At 40.9% G+C, this 26,047-nt stretch overlaps 1 protein-coding gene across 2 annotated transcripts in view; it reads left to right on the top strand.

The window, feature by feature from the left end:
- Nucleotides 1-7,370: 7,370 nt before the first annotated feature.
- Nucleotides 7,371-26,047, top strand: part of SPOCD1 (SPOC domain containing 1) — a 30,947-nt gene continuing 12,270 nt past the window's right edge. For both annotated transcript variants that reach the window (XM_070379522.1, XM_070379517.1), the window contains exon 1: nt 7,371-8,570. In XM_070379522.1, the coding sequence (XP_070235623.1) occupies nt 7,494-8,570 (1,077 nt within the window). In that variant the 5' untranslated portion in view covers nt 7,371-7,493. The remainder of the gene's footprint in view (nt 8,571-26,047) is intronic.

Raw genomic sequence — 26,047 nt, 5'->3', positions numbered from 1 at the left:
TCATTTGTATCATACTTCAGATTCCACATGTGTAATATGATGGGCCCTTTCTTATTTAGTCTTTATATTTCCAGGTTTGGACTTCCCTGGTGGTCCAGTGGTTAAGACTCTGTGATCCCAATGGAGGGGGCATGGGTTTAATTACTAGTTGGGACTAAGATCCTACATGTAGGTTGGTCAAAAAAAAGAAAAAAAAATATATATATATATTTCCAGGCCCTTCTGTAGCAAATGACACTCTCAACAAACTACTCCTTGAAAAAACAAAAGATTTGTTTTTCTTTTAAAATGGAAAAGAAATATATGCCCCAAACACATATGTATTGCAGGAAAGAAAGAAGAAGAAGGAGAGAGAGAAAGTGAGTGAGAGGCAGGGTACTAAGAATTAGAAAGTGGTCAAAAATGGAAATGAACCTATCTATGAGACAGAAATAGCCTCATAGACATAGAGAGCAGACTTGTGGTTGCCGAGAGGAGAGTGGAGGGCGGATGCACTGGGAGCTTGGCTTAGCAGAAGCAAACTATTACATACAGAATGAATAAAAAGCAAGGTGCTACTGTATAGCACAGGGAACTATACTCAATGTCCTTTGATAAGCTATAATGGAAAAGAATATTAAAAAACAATGTATTATATATATGTATAACTGAGTCACTTTGCTATACAGCAGAAATAAACACAACAATGCAAATCAACTACACTTCAATAAAATAAAATTAAATTAAAAAGAAAGTGGTCATTAAGAAGTGAAAAAATAGCACCTATTAGGATGCAGAGTCATTAGGGGGTTTCTCCTAATGACTGGTGGGAGTGTAAGTTGGCACAAACACTTGGGAGCAAAGATGGGCTTTAGTGATAAACATCAACATTTACCTGTTCTGAAGATTCTGACTTAAAGCCTGCTGCCAGATGCAGACGTACAATTAAAATACACAGTCAGCATGACCACCTCAACTTTACTTCTGATCATTGGGCATTAGGTTTTGATACAGGAACGGGCAACCTAGATCCCTAACATGGATAAGAGCCAGGACATAGAAGCAACTTAGACGTCCATCGACAGATGAATGGATAAAGAAGTTGTGGTACACATATACAATGGAATATCACCCTGCCATAAAAGGTACGAATTTGAGTCAGTTCTACTAAGGCGGATGAACCTAGAGTCTGATACACAGAGTGAAGTTACACAGAAAGAGAAAAACAAACATCATATACTAACGAATATATATGGAATCTAGAAAAATGGTGCTGATGAAACTATTTGCAGAGCAGCAATAGAGACACAGACACAGAGAACAAACTTGTGGACTCAGTGAGGGAAGGAGAGAGTGGAATGGATTGAGAGAGTAGCATTGAAACATATTACCTTATGTAAAATAGATAGCCGGTGGGAATTTGTCCTGTGACGCAGGGAGCTCAACCTGGTGCTGTGTGGCAACCTAGAGGGTCGGGATGGAATGGGGTTTAGGGAGAGGTTCAGGAGGGAGGGGACATGTGTATACCTATGGCTGATTCATGTTGATGTAATGACAGAAACTCACATAACGTTTTAAAGCAATTATCTTCCAATTAAAAATAAATAATTTTTTAAAAAACAAGAAAAAAAAATGACTGAAGTTTCAGGTTAAGAAGGAATTAAAAGGAGACTTCGCTGTTGGTCCAGTGACTAAGACTCCATGCTCCCAGTGTAGAAGGCCTGGGTTTAATCCTTGGTCAGGGAACAAGATCTCACACACTGCAAACAAAAGATCCTACGTGCCGAAACTACGACCTGGTGCAGCCAAATACACAAATATTTTTTTTTAAGTCATAAAAAGAGAAGGAATTAAAAGAACAATAGTAAGCCAAAGGAAGCAGAAGAAATTACATAATGAGAGAAAGAGCAGAAGGTAATGAAATAGAAAATACAATGGCAAAAACAAAACAAAAGCCCAGAGAAAATAAACAAAAATCTAATTATTAAACAAAACAAAACATAGAAAGACTGATCAGGAGAGAGAGAAAGAGAAAAAGCACAAATAAACAGTATTAGGAATGAAAAGTGGATGATAACTCTGATACAACAGAGATTTTTTTTGACTCATGGGAATACTATGAACAACTTTGTGCCGTACTATGAACAACTTTGAAGACCTAGGCTGCTATCAAAAAGTCTACAAACAATAAATGCTGGAGAGGGTGCAAAGAAAAAGGAACCCTCTTACACTATTGGTGGGAATGCAAACTAGTACAGCCACTATGCAGAACAGTGTGGAGATTCCTTAAAAAACTGGAAATAGAACTGCCATACGACTCAGCAATCCCACTACTGGGCATACACACCGAGGACACCAGAATTGAAAGAGACACATGTACCCCAATATTCATCACAGCACTGTTTACAACAGCCAGGACATGGAAGCAACCTAGATGTCCATTGGCAGACGAATGGATAAGAAAGCTGTGGTACATAAACACAATGGAGTATTACTCAGCCATTAAAAAGAATACATTTGAATCAGTTCTAATGAGGTGGATGAAACTGGAGCCTATTATACAGAGTGAAGTAAGCCAGAAAGAAAAACACCAATACAGTATATTAATGCATATATATGGAATTTAGAAATATGGGAATGATGACCCTATATGTGAGACAGCAAAAGAGACACAGATGTAAAGAACAGTCTTTTGGACTCTGTGGGGAGAAGGCGAGGGTGGGATGATTTCAGAGGGTAGTGTTGAAATGTGTATATTATCATATGTGAAGCAAATTGCTGGTCCAGGTTTGATGCATGAGACAGGGTGCTCAGGGATGGTGCACTGGGATGACCCAGAGGGATGGGATGGGGAGGGAGGTGGGAGGGGGGTTCTGGATGGGGAGCACATGTAAAAATAAATAAATTTGAAAATCTAGATAAGATAGACATAAAACATAAACTACTAAAATTGGTTCAAAAAGAAAAAGAACTGAATAGATCAATAGTCATTTAATAAATCAAGCTAGTAGTAAAATGTCTCATTGGCCAGTGGCACCATATAATTTTCCAGTGAATTTCACCAAATGTTATAAGGAGTAGAAAATCTTCATACAATGTTACAGATACTATATAAAAAAGGAAATCTACCTGATTCATATTATAAGACTAGTACAAACTTGACCCTAAAACTAGAGAAGGCAGAATAAGAAAATAAATCTTTAACCTATTTTTCTTATAAACATAGATGCAAAAACCCTGCTGAACTGTATTAAATCAAATGTGGTGGTGTTTTTTTTTTTTTTTTAAATCATACTTAGCTAAGGACTGTATTAGTAATGCAAAGATGGTTCAACATTAGAAAATGTTATCAATGCATTTTATTGCATTGTTTTAGGTAGAAAGGTATCAAAAGATGTGGAGCAAACATACAATAAAATTTGCCTCATTAGTGAAAACAGTATTTAGTAATAATAACAGAAGGGAATTTCCTTAATGTAATATATATTACCTACCAAAAGTCTACAGCAAAAATTGTGAAACTTTAGAAATTTACCATTTAAGTAAAGAAAAAAAATTCCCATGCATCTATTCAAAATGGCACTACAAATGCTACACAATGCAGGAAGATTAGAAAAAGAAATATGACATATAATGAAAATGCAGTCTAAATAAAAGATATCAAATAAAAAAGGGAACTATAACTCTAATGCAATACAAGATGAAATTGTCATTATTTTCAGACTTAATGATCACACAGTTACATATAATTATAAGAAACCAATAGAAAAAATATTACAATTAATGAGAGAGTTCAGCAAAATTTCTGGATACACAGTCCACAAAATATAACTGTCTTCCTTTTCATTGGTAATAAACAAGTGGAAAAGTAAGATGAAAAAAGAGCAACAAAGATTACAGAGCACAAAATAACTTAATAAAAATGCACAATATTTTGGTGGAGAAAAATCACAAAATTGAATTGAAAGTATGGAGAGAAATAAATCAAATTTATAGGTTAGAAGACTCAGTATTATACATACTCAGTTATACCCCCAATCTGTACATTCAATGAAATTTTAGTATAAATCCAAACAGAATTCTTCAGGGAACTTGAAAAAATGGTTCTACCATTCATATGGAAGAATAAAGGTATGCAGACAGCTAAGACAATTATGAAAAATAGGAACCAAGCTGGGGATAGGACTTGCCCCTGAGGTATTAAGATGTTATCATAAGACCATAGTATTAAAATAATGGCATATTAGTTAGGAATAGACAACCTGATCACTAGAACAGAAGAAAGAATCCAGAAATAAACCCAGGCATTATTGGGAACAAGGTATACATCAGAGATGTCATGAATCAGTGGAGGAATCAGCAAACAGTTCATTGGGCATTTGGGCCAAAACCTGGCAAAACTGTACCTTGATCATTTTGTATGACAAGACATTTAGAATATCAGGAGACAGTGAGACCTGCTGGGTTTTTAAACCAATTTACTAAAGGTAAATTAAAAGAGGTAAACATAGGATTAATATAGGTTAAGGATTTAGACCATATACCCAGCACTCGGTTTCCCTCATTAACATATTTTTGCTTTTTAAATTCAACATCATGTCTTTGAGATATTGGATAGGCTAAAAAGTTTGTTCGGGTTTTTCCGTAACAGAGTATGGAAACCTTGGCTTGAAATAGCACTGTTTGTATCAGTCACCATTGCCCTTTTATCCTCTATGCCATGTGATACCTCTGCTTCTCCTTTCCTTGTCCAATTGTGGGAGACTTTCATTATCTAAATGGGCCAGAAAAATAGTCTACTTGGTCTTAATGGCCCTGGTCCATGTCTCTGCCATCAGGACCAGGACATTCCACGGTGGGAAGTCATCTTCAAAAATTTTTCTTTAGAGCAGTAATTGTGGTCATTGGTAACATCCAATCTCACCTCTTAACCTCATTTGTGACCTTGACAGCCATATAATGAGAGTTTTCAATATGGATCACACTACAGCTTTTTTTTTTTTTCTTAAAGTAGATTTTATTTTCTAGAAGAGTTTTAGATTTGGAGGGGGAAAAAATGAAGATTGGTACAGAGAGTTTCCATATACCCAGCACTCAATTTCCTTCATTAACATTTTCTTGCTTTCTAAATTCAACATAATGTTTTTAACATCCAACATCTTTATTGGATTGGCTAAAAAGTTTGTTTGGGTTTTTTCATAACATCATATGAACTTTTTGGTCAACCCAATATTTAAATGTATTAATTCTAACAATGTAGTAATCCCATTGAGTGGAAGCTTCTTATGGTCTCACATGGCACAAGTTTCATGCTGGGGAATTTCATCTACCTCTCAGTCAAATCTCTAGTTCTGCAGTGAAAGTATTTACATGGTCATAATGTTATAAATGGGGCTTCCCTGGTGGCTCAGTGGTAAAGAATCCACCTGCCAATGCAGGAGACATGGGTTCTATCCCTAGGTGGGGAAGATCCCCTGGAGGAGGGAATGGTAACCCACTTCAGTGTTCTTGCCTGGAGAATCCCATGGACAGAGGATTATGATTGATTGACTGGCAGGTTACAGTCAATGGTTTTGCAGAGTTGGACATGAGTGAGCAACTAACACACGACAACTAGAGAGAACCTGTGCAATCAAGACCCAGAGCAGCCAGGAATAAATTAATTATTTTAAAAAGTCAGCAACATTTCTTTTAAAAAAGATACATAAATGTATTTGGCTGCACTGAGTCTTAGTTGTGGCATCCACCATCTTTAGTTGCAGCCTGGGAACTCTTAATTATCGCATGTGGGATCTAGTTCCCTGACTAGGGATCAAACCCAGGCCCCCTGCATTGGGAGTGTGGAGTCTTAGCCACTGGACCACCAGGGAAGTCCCAGATGGAAAATATTTTTTTAAAAATTTCAAGAAAGACTCCAAAAGCAAAATTTGGATTTCTTAAGCACATGCAAGATATTCATACAGCATTTACACTGTACAAGGAATCATAAGCAGTCTAGAGATGACAAAGTATTTGGGAGGATGTACATAGGTTACATACAATGGCTATGCCATTTGGTATAAGGGACTTGAGGATTCCAGAATTCTGGTGTGCCTGAGAGTTGGAGAACCAAATTCCCCAGGCAAAGGGACGACTGTAATAGCAACTAGTCGAAAAACAAAAAAACATATAAATATAAAAGACAAAAACTGGGAGGAGCAAAGAGGAAGGATTGGTAATGAAATCACACAGCAGTTAGTCAATAGATACTGTTAGCCTGGCGAGCTGCAGTCCATGGGGTGGCAAAGAGAGGAACACAACTGAGCGACTGAACAACAAAGACATTAATAAACCAAGGAATGGAAGTATGAGTATATTATTCATAGTCACATGAATAAAAAAAGAAAGAAAGTTGTTCCCAAGAGCTGGGCAAGTGAGAAGACATTTTTAGGTTTTAATTCCTAAACTTTCTGTTGGGGTTGGGTGTTGCATGTTCATCTACGTGAATTATATTTGAGACAACAATAATTAAAATAAGTAATTGAGGAAAAAATCTAGATTTGATTCTGATATTCCTCTAGAGGTTCAGGTACTTTCAGAAATAGGATCAACATGAAACTCTCACGCAGGCATTCAAGGCCCTTTCTCGTCAGGCACTTCCTCCCGGAAGCCCTTGGGTGGAAGAGGGCGCCCTCTGCCGGAGCAGCGACGCCAGCACGCCCGAGGTCCCGCCCTTTGCGTATCAACAGACTCCGCCCCCAGCCCTCGGGGGCTCTTGGCATCATGTGATCTCAGCCCATTTACACCTGGGTGTCGAACCCCGAGAAGGGGAGCCCAGAGACCCCAGACCCCAGGTGAGAGCGAGTGGGTCGGTGGGTTCTGGGTTCCCTGAGCGGTGGGAGACTGCCTGGTCAGGCTGGGAACGTAATTGGGAATGTCTGTCAGGCGCGGCCCGATGTGAGGGTGATGGACAATTAACACGAGTGATTTAGAGCTGGGCTTTTTTTCGGGGACCGAATCCCGGGTCTTCCACTTTTTATCTGCGCGTGGCCTTGGGCGAGCCACTGGATATCAGTTTCCTCGCCTGTGGCTGCCAGCATGAAATGAAATAATGCACAGAAGTACATAATTCATAAATGATAACTGTTGCCTTTAAAGCTCATACAAGCAAATGTGTGAACTCTCAGAAGAGGGGAAGACTTTATAAAAGGTGGCTGTAGCTCAACCCTGTTTGAAGACAGGCCTCCCCTCCCTCACCTGGGGCAGTGTGTCCCGCTGGGGTGCTTATGTCAGTGGTTCCTGGGTGCCCTGGAGGTGCCACCTATAAGGGAGGCTGCCTCTGAGGTTCCCATTGGCCTGGTGTCCTGAGTGGGCCAGCAGGTCAGACCCCCCCTCTTATCTCCTCACAGGGCCTGCCTTCTGTATTGGGCCCCTGGAGGCGAAGAGACGTGTCTCAGGAGGCAGCTCCAGCGGGTCCCAGAACAGAGGACCCCGTTCTCAGTCCCCTCAACAGCCTTGGGCTTTTCCAGGAGGACATGGAAGAAACCAGCTCCATGTCAGGCCTGGCACCAGACCTGTCAGGAGAGAGCTCGGGGGACCCCGTTTGTGCTGGCAGTGGGAAGAGGGTCCTCAGGGAAGAGTCTTGTCAAGGTGCCAGCTCCCAGGCAGTGGGTGCTCCTGGGGCTAGCCCAGAGGCCACGGCCCATCCAGTGGTCCTGGGGCTGCAAACTGTGGGACAGAACCGGAATTCAGTGCCCAGCTCCAGGCTCCGCCGTCAGCTGCCCACAGAGCCTGCCCAGGGGAGGGCTCAGGGCCTCAAGAGGGTCCAGATTATTCTGCACGATGTCTTAGCTGGAAGTTGTCCCAGGAATCTTTGTAATGGGTGTGTGGGGGCAAGAAAGAAAAGCAGGAAGTCTGAGACCCCCTCAGAGGGTCAGGAAGGTAGCTTCTTATGGCTTGGTCAGAGTGGGGACAAGCCCAAGGCTGTGGGAGACTCCCTGCAAGGTGCTGACATGGCGTCCTTGGGAGGCCCGTGCAGTCCTCTCTCTTGCAAGGACACTGGGTCTGGGCCTGGACACCCAGGTGGAGGTTGGGTGGACTGTGACTCAGGGATTGAGAAGTTTGAATATATGCCCACTGTAAGGGGTGGGACCCCACCAGGCAGCCCCTGTGACCCTGTGAGCTTCCCTGTGCCCACTGGAGGACCGTTACTTCAGCTAGCTGCCCAGGATCCTCTCCAGAGCCCTGAGCTGTGCCTGGGAGGGTCTGGAAAGGCTTCCACAGCACAGCAAGAAGCTGAGCACATCATGAGGCCTGGTGATGGTGATGGCCATGGTGCTTCACACAACCAGGAGGAGCTGGAGGTCGTGGCTCGACCAGTGTCTGGGGGGAGGCCAGGGCAGGGACTTGGTGACACCCCCTCCAGCTTCCTGGAGCCTGTAGCCAGCAAGGCTAGCTCAGGCCCATCCATGAGGCAGAGAAATTCCAAGTGTGCTAAACAGTTGAAAATGGACCCAGTGCCTGGTGCCCAGGATCAGGGCACTAACAGATGGCCAGACAGCTCCAACCAGGACCAAACAGAAGAATCCAGCCCAGGAAGCGGCCCCAGACTGGTAAGTTGACTCTGAGAGGTTGGGATGGGAAGGGCATCATTATCTTTTGGTGTCAGTGAGTCTTGTGTTCAAATCCTATCTCTGCCCACTTCCTAGTTGAGTGGCCCTGGAATATTTTTTAAACTGTTTCCTCATGTGTGAAAAGGGAATTCTAGTTCCACTTTAATGGGATTGTTTTGAGGAAAAATGAGATGATGATGTGAAATAATGTACTTAGCACAGCATAAGGCACAAGGTAAACCTATTTATGTTAAATGTGCTTTTCCTTGAGTGTAACAATAGTCCTGTGAGATAGGCATTAGCCCTGTATTCCCAGGGGAAGCTGAGGCTAAGAGAAGTTAACAAAGTTCTCCAAGCTCACACAGCAAGGGAGTCAGTCCCTAGCCGTGTTCCCTGTATTCACTGCTTCCCTTTTTCCATTGTTCTTTTATTGATGCTAATAATTGTCATTTTATTAATATAAATAATCATGGTCAATATGTTTATATACCAAGGGCAGAAGATGGCATTGCTGTGTTTGATGTATATTTCTGACATAGTTGAATTTTTTTAAAATTGAAGCATCATGTTAGTTTCAGACGTACAGCATAGTGATTCAATTATATAAGAGTCGGACACGACCGAACGACTGAACTGAACTGAATATATATGTATATATATGTTCTTTTCAGATTCTTTTCCCTTATAGGTTATTACAAAATATTGAGTATAGTTTCCTGTTTTATATAGTAGCTCCTTGTTGGTTATCTATTTTATATGTCATAGTCACATAGTTGAATTTTTATCACCTCTATAGAATATGTGTTGTGTGCTGAGTGCTTTTGATTTAGTCTTCACATGAAGCCCAGAGAGGTGAGGTTACAGGCCCAGGGTCTCACAGCTGGTAAAGGACAGAGCCAGTATACAGACCCAGGCAGGCTGTCCAGAACGCTTACTGCACTCCTGCTATGCGCATTCCCACCACCATTGCAGTAGTAAAGGCCCCTGGCATGCTTACTACATGCTGGGCACTGTTCCCAAGCACTTACCTTCAGTCTCCTAACACCCTTACAGAGAAGATGCTGTTGCTATATACCCATTTTAATGATGCAGACACTGAGGCTCGGACAGGTAAAGTGAGTATGTCAAGGTCAAACAAGCAAATTAGTTGAACTAGGATAGGAACCAATGAGCTGTGGTGATAAATGCCTGTGGTGATTTATCACTATTTGATACTATAATTACATTAGAGATGCTATTACATTATCTGTGTAAATATCACTCAAAATGTTCATTTTTAATTAAAAAATGAATACATGTTTATCATAGAAATTAAAGAAGAAATAAAAATCCCCATAATGCCAACAACATTCAGAGCTATCTCCTGTTGACATTTTGGTGTATATAGCCTTTCTTCCATCTTTTTCATGTACATATATATCTTTTCTTTGCCTAGAAATGGGATCATGCAGATCAAAATTTATAACTTGATTTTTTAGGTATTAAAAATTGTTTCTACAGTGAATTTGTTGACATAGAATGAGGAAATCCCTTTTAGTGTCTCCTGACCCAGTTGCCCTTTGTTTGATATTAATGGTTAGCATTCTTCCAGTCTTCTTTTTTATGAACTTCTGTACATATGTGATGGAGAAGGCAATGGCACCCCACTCCAGTACTTTTGCCTGGAAAATCCCATGGACGGAGGAGCCTGGTTGGCTGCTGTCTATGGGGTCGCACAGAGTCGGACACGACTAAAGCGACGCAGCAGCAGCAGCATACGTATATGAACATCTTATGTTGATCGAACCTTTTTATATATAAGTAGGCTCATGCCGTGCCTCATTGTTCTGGGACTTCTACTTTGATTTTCAGATGCTTTAGAGTTTGAAGACGTTTCCAAGTTGGCAAATCTGTGCTTTCCCTGAACTCTGCATCATGTCTGTCTACAGGCACTGCTGGGACCAGAGGGTGGGCTGGGACTTGCTTTTCTCATTTCTGGTCACTGTCGTGTAGTTAAGAGCATGAAGCTCAGAAGCTGACAGATTGGCATTCAGGCCTGGCTTTGCTGCTGTCTGAATGTGACCTAGGCAAGCGGCCTCACCTTTCCAAGCATAATTTCCTCATCTGTAAAATAGAGGTAATAAATTACTTACTCATTGGGCAGTGGTAAGGGGCAGGTGAGATGACATGTCCTGTGTTCAGCATTTAGCACAGTGCCTGGTACAAGAAAAATACTCAGAAATGTTACCTGTTGTTGACTATACATTGTCCTTCTCCAAGGACTGCCAGGGTGAACCCCTGTGCATCTGGCTTCTCCCCATTTCAGATTATCTATGTGGGCCAGATGCCCACAATTGGGATTCCTGGGTCTGCAGTGTTTTGAGGGGGTGTTTGAGTTTGGTGGTGGAGGCAGGTGCCTGCCCGTCTTGACAGGAAGCAACCCACGGCTGCTCTCTCTGCTTGAGTCCCATCCTTGACTCTGCGACATGGTCCCTCATCCCACAGCATCCCAACCAACCGGTTGCCATGGCAACTGGTGCCAGCTGCAGGAGAAGAATGGAGGCTGTGCTGCGACAGGGATGGGCAGGTGGTTGAGGCCAAGGCTGAGTAGGGTGTGGGCAGGTGTGGGTGTAGTGCCCAGCTGGTCTGGGTCCCCTCTCAGGGCTCTGGCACCTTCTCCTGGAGACAGCTCGGCTCATATCAGGAGCAGATAGACAGGTTCAAGGTCAGGCTCTGCTTCTTACAACTGAGTGACTTTAGAGACATCTCTTCTCTGAATCTTAGTTGCCTCCTCTATGAAATGTCAGGGATCAGCTGGGCCCCAGAACTACTGGGAATCTGGTGTGAGAGGCTGGCTGTGTTGTGTTCTTTTGGTTTGAGATTGAGATTCTTGGAGGAGGGTGGAGAAGTTGGTTTGACCCCCAGGGTGGTTAGTGAGATCTGGAGCCACTCTGTGGCTGGGATACCAGGAGGCGTGGGACAGGCAGCTCTGCCAGGGCCCCCTGCTCTACCCGTCACAGTTCAGGAGGTACACAGCTCCTCTGGCCCCACCTTAGGCTCTCACACTCAGGTACCCTGTCTGCAGCTACAGAGTATCAGGAGGTGTGTGAGGGAGGCACATGTCTCCAGCAGATGGACAGCCGAAGAATAGCTCTTATAAGTGCTTACTATATACTAGGAGCTTCACATAGGTCATCACCTCACGTTTAATCCTCATAGTAGCATGAAAATTCAGTGTTAATATGCTTATTTTGCTGATTAAGAAAACTGGGATTCAGGAAAGTTAAGTGACTCACTCATGGTCACACAGCAAGTAAGTGGTGGAGTCAGGGTTTGAATCCCGGCCTGTTCAGTTCCACTCTGTGCCCTGAGCCCAGCTGCCAAAGGCCTAGCTACAGGATTTAGACGTTTTTCCCTCCCGGGGGAGAATGCAGTTTGTTTATTCTTTTAAATTAATTTTTATTGGAGTGTAATTCTTTTCAATGTTGTGTTTCTACTGTACAGAGTGAATCAGGTATACGTATATGTACATCCTCTCTTAGATTTCCTTCCCACTTAGGTCACCACCAAGCACTGAGCAGAGCTTCCTGTGCTATGCAGTAGGTTCTCAGTTATTTCTTTTTTTCACAGTAGTGTATGTATGTCAGACCCAGTCTCCCAGTTCATCCCATCAGTGCTTTCCCTCTTGGTATCCATAACTTTAATCTCTACTTTTGTGTCTCTATTTCTGCTTTACAAATAAGTTCATCTGTATCATTTTTCTGGATTCCATATATTATATGATACGTGTTTTTCTGTTTCTGACTTACTTCACTCTGTGTGACAATCTCTAGGTCTGTCCAGGATTTAGGTTTTTATGGGACTTTATGTTCAGCACACAGGGGTGCTCCTCCAGGATCTCAAAGTTCAGGGGAGAGGAGACAAAGTAACCAGAATTGAAATGCAGATAGAACATGCCATGCCTGGCATGTTCCAGATCCCCAGAGGACAGTTGAGTCTTCCCTGGGGAGGGGTGAGAGGGAAGGCTTGGAGGTAGGGTGGAGCAGAAAGGGGTGCTGTCGGAGCTGGGTTTGGGCAAAGAAAGTGGGTGTGCAGCAGGCTGAGACATAGGAAGAACATCTCAGGAAGAGGACAGAGCACATGCAGAAGCTCAGAGGCAAGAGGCAGTCTGGAGCATTGCAGGAGAGGAGCAGTAGGTGGGATAGGGTCCGAGGGGAGGAAGGAGGTGGGAAAGATCAGTGATCATAACATTGCTCTATTTTGGGGGGGCTCCAAAATCATTGCAGATGGTGACTGTAGCCATGAAATTAAAAGACGCTTGCTCCTTGGCAGGAAAGTTATGACCAACGTAGACAGCATATTAAAAAGCAGAGACATTACTTGACCAACAAAGGTCTGTCTAGTCAAAGCTATGGTTTTTCCAGTAGTCATGTATGGATGTGAGAGTTGGACTATAAAGAAAGCTGAGCACCAAAGAATTGATGCTTTTGAAGTGTGGTGTTGGAGAAGACTCTTGAGAGTCCCTTGGACTGCAAGGAGATCCAACCAGTCCATCCTAAAGGAGATCAGTCCTGAATATTCATTGGACAGACTGATGCTGAAGCTGAAACTCCAATACTTTGGCCACCTGATGCAAAGAGCTGACTCATTGGAAAAGACCCTGAGGCTGGGAAAGATTGAAGGCGGGAGGCAAAGAGGACGACAGAGGATGAGATGGTTGGATGGCATCACCGACTCAATGGACATGAGTTTGAGTAAACTCCGGGAGTTGGCGATAGACAGGGAAGCCTGGCTGCTGCATTCCATGGGGTCGCAAAGAGTCGGACCCCACTGACCAACTGAACTGAACTGAACATTGTTTAAAGGGAATTGGAGAGACTGAAGTGTGGTCAGGTGCCAGGAGGGACTCTCTCAACGACAGGAACCAAGGAATCTTTAACAACATCAGAGTTTACAGAGAGAGCTTTCTGTCTTCCAGGCACTGTTCTAAGAGCCTTGAATAATGGTAATAATCCTTGCATTGACACTAGGAAGTTGATAACTGGTATGATCCTCATTTTACTAACGAGAAAACTGAGGCACAGGGAGGTTAAGTAACTTTCCCAAGATCACACAGATCCTAGGTATTGGCAGCAAGTATCCTATTGCATGAATATGGCATGATTTATTTATTCCTTGACTCCATGTGGGCATTTGGGTTGTTGGCAGTTTTTTGCTATTACATCTGGTGCTGCTGTGATGAACAGTTTTGTATGTTTCTTGGTACATATGGGCAAGAATGCCTCCATGGAATATTCCTGGGAGTGGAATTGCTAGGTTATAGAGTGTACATGTCTTCAACTTAGTGCCAGATGTGTCTAAAATGGTTGAAAATAGTCTGTACTCCCATCAGCAGTGCCAAATTCTAGTAGCCCCATATCTTTACCAATACCTGATATTATCAAACTTCAATTTTTGCCGGAGTGAGGATATGCTATGGTGCCTCACTGTTGTTTTAATTTTCATTTCCCTATTACTGAGGAGACTCTTGGCATAAATTCTGGTATTTTCTGTTAAGTCTTTTGCCAAAAAATTTTGGTTGTTTTAACTTTTTCTTATTGATCTGTAGGAGTTTTTTAAATAAATAAATAAAGTATGTATTTTTAATACATGTATTTAATGTATTTTTAAATATGTATTTTAGATACTATTCCATTGCCTGTTATATGTTTTGCAAATATATTTTCCCAAAGTTCATATTTTGATTTCTTTATGGTGTCTGTTGATAGCTAGAAATTCTTTTTTTGTTGTTGTTTGGCCACACCACACAGCATGTGGGATCTTAATTCCCCAACCAGTGATCAAAACTGTACCTCCTGCAGTGGAAACTCGAAGCCTTAACCACTGGACTGCTAGAGAAGTCCCAGAAATTTTTAATTATTAAAAATTGTTTATTGTGATGAAACATACGTAACATAAAATCTCCCTTTTAAAACCACGTTTCAGTGCACAGTTCAGCATGGAGTGCATTCACATTGTCGTACAGCCATCACCACTATCCACCTCCAGAACTTTCTCATCTTTGCAGGCTGAAATTCTGTACCCATTAAATAACCCCCCAGTCTCCTCTTCCCCCAGCCCTTCATAACCTCTATTCTACTTTCTGTCTTTTTGAATTTGACTATTTTGGTACCTCACATAACTGAAGTTGTACAATAGTGGTCCTTACGTGTCTGGCTTATTTCACTTACCATGATGTCTTCAAGGTTCATCTTGTAACATGTGTCAGAATTTCATTCCCATTTTAAGGGTGAATTAACCTTTCATGGTATGTATTTACCACAGTTTGTTTATCCACTCATCTGTTGATGGAAATTTAGGTTATTTTCACCTAATAGCCATTGTAAGTATGCTGCTGTGAATGTGCACGCAGGCTAAGTTGCTTCAGTCGTGTCCAACTCTTTGCGACCCCATGGACTGTAGCCATATCCAAATTTCCAGTAGTCTCATAAAGATGATCATTTATTTTTATACTTTGTTTTTTTAAGTTAGGGTCTAAATAGGATCTGTATGTTAGAATTGGTTGATACGCTTTTTAAGCCTCTCTTAACCTATAGATGGGAGTCCCAGGTGGCTCAGTAGTAAAGAATCTGCCTGCCAGTTCAGGACACGCAGAAGATGCAGGTTCAATCCCTGGGTCAGGAAGATCCACTGGAGGAGGAAATGGCAACTCACTCGGGTTTTCTTGGCTGGGAAATCCCACGGACAGAGGATCCTGGGGGGTTACTGTCCATGGAGTCACAGAGTCAGAGACAATTGAACATGCACATGTAACCCACAGGTCTCTTTCCAATCTTGTTTTTTCTGAACTTTTAAAAGTTTTTTAAATTAAAAAACATCTTTTTATTTTATATTGAAGTGTAGCTGAGTAACAGTGTTGTGATAGTTTCAGGTGTATAGCAGAGCAACTCCACTATACACATATGTATAGTATACATACATTTATAGCACACATATATGTATATACATATATATATCCCTCAAACTCCCCTCCCATCCAGGCTGCCACGTAACATTGAGCAGAATTCCCGTGGTATATAGTAGGACCTTGTTGGTTATCCATTTTAAATATGGCAGTGTGTACATGTTAATCCCAAACTCCCTAACTATCCCTTCCCCTCGTTCTTCCCCCCTTGGCAACTGCAAGTTTGTTCTCTAAGTCTCTTGAAGTCTGTTTTTGAAGAAACTAAGTTGTTTGTTTATTTGCTAAGTTGTACCTTATTGCATCTCTGTGGAATAGTGAGACCTGATCCTCTGTTTTCTATATTTTCTGTGAAGTGGTGGTTGAATCTGGAGCTTTGATTAGGTATAGATTCAGAGTTCTGGGCTGACTAATTTGTTTTTAGTGGGTTTGTTTTTTTTTTTGGTCTTTTTAAAATTATCTTTCTTTTTATTAGTTTTTTTATTTTTACTTTTTGGGAAGCAGACTAATTTGAAAGCATATAATGTCTCATTTTATTTCTTTGTATTTTTGATGTACTATAAAATGGTAGTTTTTAAAACTGCAGTTTTTAGCTATTGATGGTATATAAAATGCAATAGATTTTGCAGAAATCTTTTATTTATATAATTTATCTATTAGGATTTTGTTTGTTTTCTATGTAGACAGTCATGAAACATGCAAATAATGACAATCTTGTTATTTCCTTTCCAATTCTTACATCTCCCCTACTCCCTTCCCTTATTGTGCTAGCTGAGACCTTTATAGTATTGTGTAGACCTGCATAACACTGAATTTAAGTGGTGATAGCATGGAGCCTTGTCTTGTTCTGGATTTTAAGGGGAATGTGGTCACCATTTCACCAGTATATTTGCTATATTTGTATTTATATATATCATTATAATATATTATATATTATATAATATATAATATATAATATAGTTATATAATTGTATTATATAATATATTATATATAGTATATATTTGTAAGGGAACTCCCTTCTATTCCTGATTTGCTTGTTATGAATGGAAAGTACATTTTAAGAAATAATTTTCTACAGATTTTGAAATAATATGATTTTTTATTCTCTTACTAATATTAGTAAATTTAAAGAATTGGATTTTTTAAGTGTTAAGTCAGTCTTTCATTTCCAGAATAAACCCCAATTGATCATGTTATATCTTATGTTTTCTGAAAACATAAACATGTTTTGTGTTTGTTTCCAGAACATAATGATGTGTTTTATGTTTCTTGTTTATGTCTTCATGTTGATAGTATTTGGTTTGGAAATTTTGTGTTTCTATTGATGAGTTAGTTAACTGGCCTGAAATGATTTGTTCCCATACTGTCCTTGTGAGGTTTTGGTATTCAGTTTTGCAGCTTCAAAGAATGAATTGTAGACTGTGTTCTCTTTTTCCATTTGCTGCAGCAGTTTGTATAAAATTGGAGTTATTTGTTCTTTGAACATTTCAGTAGAATCACTGGTTAAAGAAAGATCTGGACGGGTGTTTTCTTAGGGAAGATAATCCTCCCCTACTGAGTCAATTAATTCTACGCTTATGTGTTTATTCAGTTTTTTAAAAATTTTTCATTGAGTCAATTTTGGTAAGTTATATCTATCTAGAAATGCATCCACTTAATCTGAGTTTTCAAATTTACTTGCATGTTGGCATAAAGTATTTTACAAATCCTCTAATTTTTTTTTAATATCATGATTACTCATTGCAAATTTTGTCTTGTTGTGCCTTCCCTGTTTTCCTTATTGTTGCCAAAGAGTTGTCTGCTTTTTGAGTCTTTTCAAAGACCCAATTTTTGGTTTTGTTGACCCTGTCTGTTGTATATTTGTTTTCAGTGTCACACTTCTTTCCGTTTATTCTCTTATTTTTATAATACTTTGAGAATAATGCTTGGTTCATTAATTTTCTATATTTTGTTTCTAATAAAGTCATTTAAAGTTACAAAGGAACCTCTGATGATCATATTAGCTGCATCCACATACTCTCTTATATAACCTTTCTTATTATAATTCAGTTCTCAGAATTTCATAATTTTTACTACTCATTTTATTTGGCCTGTGTACTATTTATAAGCATATTTCTTAATTTCCATTCTTTCTTTACTTTCCTTCTCTATTTTTTTTGTTATCCTTTTTAAAATTAGTTAATTACTTTAATTTTGACTGTGCTGGGTCTTCATTGCTGTGTGGACTTCTCTCTAGTTGGAACAAGCGGGGACTACTGTGTAGTGGCCGTGCTCGGGCTCCTCATTGCAGTGGTTTCCCTTGTTTCAGAGCACAGGCTCTAGGATGCAAGAGCTTCAGTAGTTGTGGCACGTGGGCTCAGCAGTTGAAGTTCCCAGGCTCGAGCGCACAGGCTCAACAGCTGTGGGGCGCGGGCTTAGTTGGTCTGTGAATGTAGGATCTTCTTGGACCAGGGATCGAACCTGTGTCTCCTACATTGGGAGGTGGATTCCTTACCGCTGAGCCACCAGAGAAACCTTTATTATTGCTTTTCAACTAATACATATTGTAGCCTGAGAAAGTGATCTTTATCTGAGTCGTCTGATGTGGTAGCTACTAGCCACTTGTCTGTGCTGAGCACTTGAAAGTTGGCCAGTCCAAATTGAGATGTTCAGTTCAGTTCAGTCGCTCAGTCGTGTCCGACTCTTTGCAGCACCATGCACCGCAGCATGCCAGGCCTCCCTGTCCATCACCAACTCCCAGAGTCCGCCCAACCCCATGTCCATTGAGTTGGTGATGCCATCCAACCATCTCATCCTCTGTTGTCCCCTTCTTCTCCTGCCCTCAATCTTTCCCAGCATCAGGGTCTTTGCAAATGAGTCAGCTCTTTGCATCAGGTGTCCAGAGCATTGGAGTTTCAGCTTCAACATCAGTCCTTCCAATGAACACCCAGGACTGATCTCCTTTAGGATGGACTGGTTGGATCTCCTTGCAGTCCAAGGGACTCTCAAGAGTCTTTTCCAACACCACACTTCAAAAGCATCAATTCTTTGGCACTCACCTTTCTTTATAGTCCAACTCTCACATCCATACATGACCACTAGAAAAACCATAGCCTTGACTAGACGGACCTTTGTTGGGATGTACTATAACTGTAAATACAGTACTGGATTTCAGTGACTTAGTCACTGAAAAAAAGAAATTAAAATTTCATTAATAATGTTTTATATGGATTATTAGGCTTGTCATATGAGCATGCATTTTAAAAAACATCAAAATTGGTGAATTCTTGTGTTCAGTTAAGTTCAGTTCAGCTGCTCAGTCGTGTCCGACTCTGCGACCCCATAGACTGCAGCAGCCAGGCTTCCATGTCCATCACCAACTCCTGGAGCTTGCTCAAATTCATGTCCATGGAGTCAGTGATGCCATCCAACCATCTCATCCTCTGTCGTCCCCTTCGCCTCCCACCTTAAGTCTTTCTCAGCATCAGTCTTTTCCAATGAGTCAGTTCTTCACATCAGGTGGCCAAAGTATTGGAGTTTCAGCTTCAGCATCAGTCCTTTCAATGAATATTCAGGACTGATCTCCTTTAGGATGGACTGGTTGGATCTCCTTGCAGTCCAAGGGACTCTCAAGAGTCTTCTCCAACACTACAGTTCAAAAGCATCAATTCTTTGGTACTCAGTTTTTTTAATAGTCCAACTCTCACATCCATACACAACTACTGGAAAAACCATAGCTTTAACTAGACGGACTTTTGTCGGCAAAGTAATGTCTCTGCTTTTTAATATTCTGCCTAGGTTGGTCATAGCTTTCCTTCCAAGGAGGAAGCGTCTTTTAATTTCATGGCTACCATCACCATCTGCAGTGATTTTGGAGCCCAAGAAAATAAATTCTGTCACTGTTTCCATTGTTTCTCCATCTGTTTGGCGTGAAGTGATGGGACTGGATGCCATGATCTTAGTTTTCTGAATATTGAGTTTTAAGTCAGCTTTTTCACTTTCCTCATTCACTTTCATCAAAGGCTCTTTAGTTTGTCTTCACTTTCTGTCATAAGGGTGGTGTCATCTGTGTATCTGAGATTATTGGTATTTCTCCCCGCAATCTTGAATTTTTGGGTAGATATTTTAATATTGAAGATGAAAGATAAAAAGAAACATTTTCAGAATACCATGCTTTATTATTTCAAGAAAGGTAAAAACACAACTGAAATGCAAAAAAAGATTTGTGCAGTGTGTGGAGAAGGTGCTGTGAGTGATTAAACATGTCAGAAGTGGTTTTCGAAGTTTCATGCTGGAGATTGCTTGCTGGATGATGCTCTGCGGTTGGGTAGACCAGTTGAAAGTGGTGCTGATGGTGGTTTAGTCGCTAGGTTGTGTCCGACTCTTGCAACCCCATGAATGTAGCCCCTGTCCATGGGATTTCCCAGGCAAGAATACTGGAGTGGGTTGCCATATCCTCTGGGAGATCTTTCCATTGAAGTTGATAGGGATCAAATCGTGGAATTAATTGAGAACAATTAAAATTAATGTTATACCCAGCTTCCCAGGTGGCTCAGTTGTAAAGAATCCGCCTGCCAGTGCAAGAGATACATGACATGTGGGTTTGATCCCTGGATCGGGAAGATCCCGTGGAGGAGGAAATGGCAACCCACTGCAGTATTCTTGCCTGGAGAATCCTGTGGACACAGGAGCCTGGCATGCTGCAGTCCATGGGGGCTCAAAGAGTTGGACACCACTGAGTGACTGAGCACACATGCAGTGTTACACCACATGAGAGGGGCCGACACACTCAGAATATCCAAGTCAAGCACTGAAAATCATTTGCACCAGCTTGGTCATGTTAATTGCTTCGATGTTTGGATTCCACATAAGTTAAGCGAAAAAACCCTTCTTGACTGTATCTCTGCATGCGATTCTCTACCTAAATATAATGAAAATGTTCCGTTTTTAAAACAAACTGTGACAGACGATGAAAAGTGAACACTGTACAGTAATGTAGAATGGAAGAGATCTTGGGGCAAGTGAAATGAACCAGCACCAACCATACCAAAGGCCAGTCTTCAGCCAGAAAAGGTGATGTTGTATATATGGTAGGATTGGAAGGGAGTCCTCTATTAAGAGCTCCTTCTGGAAAACCAGACAATTAATTCCAACAAGTATTGCTCGCAATTAGACCAACTGAAGGCAGCACTTGATGAAAAGCATCCAGAATTAGTCAACAGACTACGTATATCAGGATAACACAAGATCACATGTTTCTTTGATGACCAGGCAAAAACTGTTACAGCTTGGCTGGAAAATTCTGATTCATCTGCATGTTCACCAGACACTGCACCTTCAGATGTCTATTTAGTTCGTCCTTATAAAATTCTCTTAGTGGAAAAAAATTCAATTTCCTGGAAGACTATAAAAGGCACCTGGAACAATTCTTTGCTCAAAAAGATAAAATGTTTTAGGGAGATGGAATTATAAAGTTGCTTGGAAAATGGCAGAAGGTAGTGGAACAACCAGTGAATAGATTGCCCAATGAAGTTCTCGGTGAAAATGAAAAATGCGTCTTTTGTTTTTAACTTTAAAACCGAGGGAACTTTTTGGCCAACTCAATACGTATTGAAATGATAATGTTTTGGATGTGTTAATTAAAATATAAAATGAATTTCACTTGTTTCTTTTTACTCTTCTTTAATGTGGCTACTGGAAAACTTAAAAATGCACCTATGGCTCACATTCTTATTTAATTGGGCAGTGTTGGTCTAAAAAATACTCATTTTTTGAAACTTGCTGAGATTTGCTTTATGGTTTAGGCTGTGTTTAATTTTCGTATATGTCGCACGTATACTTGAAAAGATGTGTACTCTAGTTGTTAAGAACAGTGTTGTATATATGTACACAGATTAAACTTCTTCATTGTTTTCATTGAATCTTTTTTCTCCTGACTGATTTGTTTCAGCTAAATTTAACAATAATTAAGAGAAATACATAAAAATTTCTTGCTACAATGTGGATTTGACATTTTCTTCATGCTTTGCCAATTTTTGCTTTCTGTTTTGGAGGTTATGTTATTAGATGCCTATGCATTTAGAATTGTTGCAGCTTCTTGATGAAACTGCTAGTCATTATGTAATAAGGTCTTTACCTCATTATTTTTTGCCTTAAAATCTGTTTTATCTGATATTAGTGTAGCTATAAAACTTTATTTTGGTTAGTATTTACCCATTCACATATTACTCCATTTTTTTCTCTTAACCTTTTTGCATCACTGTGTTTTAGAAATAGGTTTTACAAATACTTTTTTTCCCTTTAAAAAATTTTATTTTTTTAATTTAATTTTATATTGGAATACAGTTGATTAACACATATGTTTCACGTGTACAGCAAAGTGATTCTGTTATACACATATCTACTGTCTTTCAAATTCCTTTATAAATATCTTATAATTGGATTTTCTTTTTTAAAGATCTGGTAATTTTTGTATTCATTTGAAGTGTTAATCCATTTACATTTGTTGTATTTATCGATTCATTTGAACCTATTCCTACTGCCTTACTTTGAATATACCATGCATTTCCTATACACTTTCTCCCTTTTATTGCCTCCTTTTATTTATTTATTAATTGATTAATTTTGGATCACAAAATATAGGGAAGACACAGGGGGAATGCCTGTGACCCCTTGGCTGCACTTCCCTGCCATAAATACCTTTTAGAACCCCAGATTTGTGCTGCCTAGCCATTGTCTCACAGCCTAGCAGCTGCGTGTATATCCAACCATGTGGGAAGCTTAAGCAGACTCCTGTACTCAATGTGGTGTCCCTTCCAACTAAGTCTTCCAGCTCACTTTTGCCAGTATTGCAATAGCACTGATTGTTCCAACCGCCTATGTCCTAAAACTCTCATGAAGGAATAGGTCTCAGGCAAGTTGTGCCTGCACAGCCCTTAGACCACATAGACAACACAGCCCTGTCTACACTTTTAAAAAGGCCCTTCTTAAACAGCCACGACAAAGGCCCCTCCGCTGTACCCGGTCTTCTAAGCCCCAGGCTGCCTGTGGCACCTGGATGGCAGCCCCTGGGGGCCCCCCGCAGCCTGGTGTGGTGATGGAGGAAGGCCAGGCCAGGCCAAGCATGACGAGTAAACCATTTTATTGGGCTCAGACTAGAAACCCATGGGTCCTGAGGACGTCTGTGAGTTTGTCAGTTTTCTTCTGTGTTCTTTTCGGCCTGCTTCCATCGCCTCATTAGCTACTACGTCTCCGAGAATGGTACCTGGCCTTCTCTCTTCTCTTCTTCCGGGTGGCTTTTACTGCCTGGTTCGTCCAGCCAACCTCATGAGCCAGGGGCCCTAGGTAGGCAGACTTCTGCCTGGGCTTCAGACGCACAAGCTTGAGGGTGGCAGGAACCACCATCTGCTTTTTCTGGCCGTAGGGTGGGGGGTCCCTTCAGACACCTTTGGTGGCCCAGAGCGGCCCGGCCGGGCCTCGCTTGCTCTGATGGAGCAGTGTGCCTCAGTCCTTCGGGGGTTCGGCAGTGGTAGGGGCCACAGAAGGGGGTTGGTGTTTATCCGTTTGTGGAGGAAGGCCGGGTAATTCAGTTTATTTCTGTAGAACTTGCCGGAGATGCTGATGCCCTCACAGCACACGACCACAACCTTCAGGCCCAGAAGCACCTGCTTGGCCATGATGGCTCTGGGCGTTGAGCACGATGACCTACCCTTCCGCCATTTTTGGCAGCCAAGTGGGGTTTATCGCCTCCTTTTAGATTGACAGCCTTTTCTTATTCCTTTTTATCTCTCTAGTAGTTTGGAAGTCTTTGGTGTCCTATTTACATTTTTTTAATGTCTGTTAGAAATGTCAACAGAAATACCTAGGCTATCAAAGTATAAAGGTAGTTACTATCTTCCTCTGAAATAACAGGATCTTGGAATACTTTAATTCTAGGCATGCACCTTCCCAATTTATGTGATGTTGTTATCTAGGAAGTTAGTCCTCAGTTATTTTCCCAATCCCACAAATGACCCAAATATTATAGTTTCATAGAATCTGTGTTTGTTTAGGTTTAACCACATATTTATCATTTTCTTTGGTCAGAATTCCTCTTTGCATCTCAGCTTTTCTGTCTGGATCATGTTTTTTTCCTTTTGCCTTAAGTTCATCCTTTAACGTTTATTAAGAAAGATAAAATCATTAAAAAAAACTCTCGGTTTTTCTCTATGATATCTTTATTTAAAAAATTTTTAAGATAATTTTTTTTAATTTTTTAATTTTATTTTTAAACTTTACAATATTGTATTAGTTTTGCCAAATATCAAAATTTTTTAAACTTTTTTTAAATTGAAGTATAATTAATTCACAGTGTTGTGTTAGGTTCAAGTATAGAGCAAAGTGATTTGACTCACTGAATCTGTTCTTTTTCAGATTCTTTTCATTATAGCACAGGGAACTATATTCAATATATTCCAAGGTATTAAATATAGTTCCCTGTGCTATAATGAAAAGAATCTGAAAAAGAACAGATTCAGTGAGTCCAATCACTTTGCTCTATACCTCAGTTGACTCTTTGCGACCCCATGGCCTGTAGCCCACCAGGCTTCTCTGTCCATGGGATTCTCCAGGCAAGAATGCTGGAGTGGGTTGCTATGCCCACCTCCAGGGGATCTTCCCAACCCAGGGATCTAACCCAGCTCTCCTGCATTGCAGGCAAATTCTCTACCATCTGAATCACCACAGAAGCCCAAGAATATTGGAGTGGGTAGCCTAACCCTTCTCCCCCGGATCTTCCTGACCGAGGAATCAAACCGGGGTCTTCTGCATTGCAGGCAGATTCTTTACCAGCTGAGCTACCAGGGAAACCCCTGGGATCAGACTGCCAGGATTTAAATCTTAGGTCTCTGGTTTACTAATTGTATGACGCTGAGGAAACTGACTAGCCTTTCTGCACCTCTATGTGCCTCAGTTTCCTCTTCTGTAAAATAAGGGCAATAACAGTACCGATATCTAACTCACAGGGTTATGGTGAGGATTCAGTGAACTAACATGGGGAGTATTCATAACAGTGATAGCACATTGTCAGTGCTAGATGGTTAGCAAAGTGTTAGATGGTTATTTTTTCTCTTGGTGCTTTTAGGATGTCCTTATCGTTGTTGTGGAGCAGTTTCACTATGATGTGTCTAGGTGTGAATCTACTTTTACTTAAACTTTTTGAAATTCACTAAGCTTTTGGAATCTGTAAATTGTTGTCTTTTATCAATTCTGGAAAATTCTTAGTCGTCTGTCTTCAAATACTCCCTCTGCTCAGTTCTCTCTTTCTGGGACTTTGGTTTGAGTGAAATCAGTGCTTTTCTCTCTGTCTTTTGTGTGTCTTTGATTGTGTTTCACGGTCTCTGTGCTGTGAATAATTTGGATAATTTCTTTAAACCTATCTTCTAGTTCACTAGCTTATTTCAGCTGTCTAATACTGTTAGGCCTATATATTGACTTTTTAAGTTTTCACACTTATTATCATATTTTTCATTTCCAGAAGTTGTGTTTGGTTCCCAACCAAATACGCTTGGTCTTTTATGTGTATTTTTGCCCTTCATCATATGTTTGGACTAGAAAGAAAGCTGAGCACCAAAGAATTCATGCTTTTGAACTGTGGTTTTGGAGAAGACTCTTGAGAGTCCGTTGGACTGCAAGGAGATTAAACCAGTCCATCCTAAAGGAAATCAGTCCTGAATATTCATTGGAAGGACTGATGCTGAAGCTGAAGCTCCAATACTTTGGCCACCTGATGCCAAAAACTGACTCATTTGAAAAGACCCAGATGCTGGGAAAGATTAAAGGCAGAAGGAGAAGGGGATGACAGAGGATCAGATGGTTGGATGGCATCACCGACTCGATGGACAGGAGTTTGAGCAAGCTCTGGGAGTTGGTGACGGACAGGGAAGCCTGGCGTGCTGCAGCCCGTCGGGTTGCAAAGAGTCGGACACGACTGAGCCACTGAACTGACTGATGTGTTTGACCTCGCCTTTTCTTTTTTTTTTTCTTTCTTTTTTGGCTGCACTGGGTCTTCATTGTGGCATGCAAGCTTTCTCTAGTTGCAGTGTGCAGGTATAGGTTGCCCTGAGGCATGTGGGATCTTACTTCCCTGACCAGGGATCAAACCCATGCCCCTGCATTGGAAGGCAGATTCTTAACCACTGGACGACCAGGAAAGTCCCCTCACCTTTTATTTATTTAAGCATATTATACGTACATACATTGTATTCTTGTCTGATAAGTCCAGTATCTGAAGTCTTTGCCGGTCTGATTCTGCTGCCTGTTGTTTGGAGCCTCATAACACTGGTATGTGGACCCCTGAGAACAGGGGCCAGCCTAAAGGTTTTAAACTTGTAAAGACCATTCTTAATCTCTTACCTGCTTTCCTTCCCAGATATCCTGTTTTCTTGTCTCCGCCCCCCCCCTTTTTTTTTTCTCAATTTACTTTTTTGAAAGGCTGATTCACTCCCATGGTTTAAAAAAAAAGTGAAAAACCTTCTTCCCAGCTCTCAGTTCCTTTCCTACTGGAAGCCTCTGTTACCA

Source organism: Bos mutus, chromosome 2, assembly GCF_027580195.1.
Source record: "Bos mutus isolate GX-2022 chromosome 2, NWIPB_WYAK_1.1, whole genome shotgun sequence".
NCBI classification, from domain to species: Eukaryota; Metazoa; Chordata; class Mammalia; order Artiodactyla; family Bovidae; genus Bos; species Bos mutus.
The sequence above is the reverse complement of the archived record's forward strand: the minus strand, read 5'-3'. Positions and strand labels throughout refer to the sequence as shown.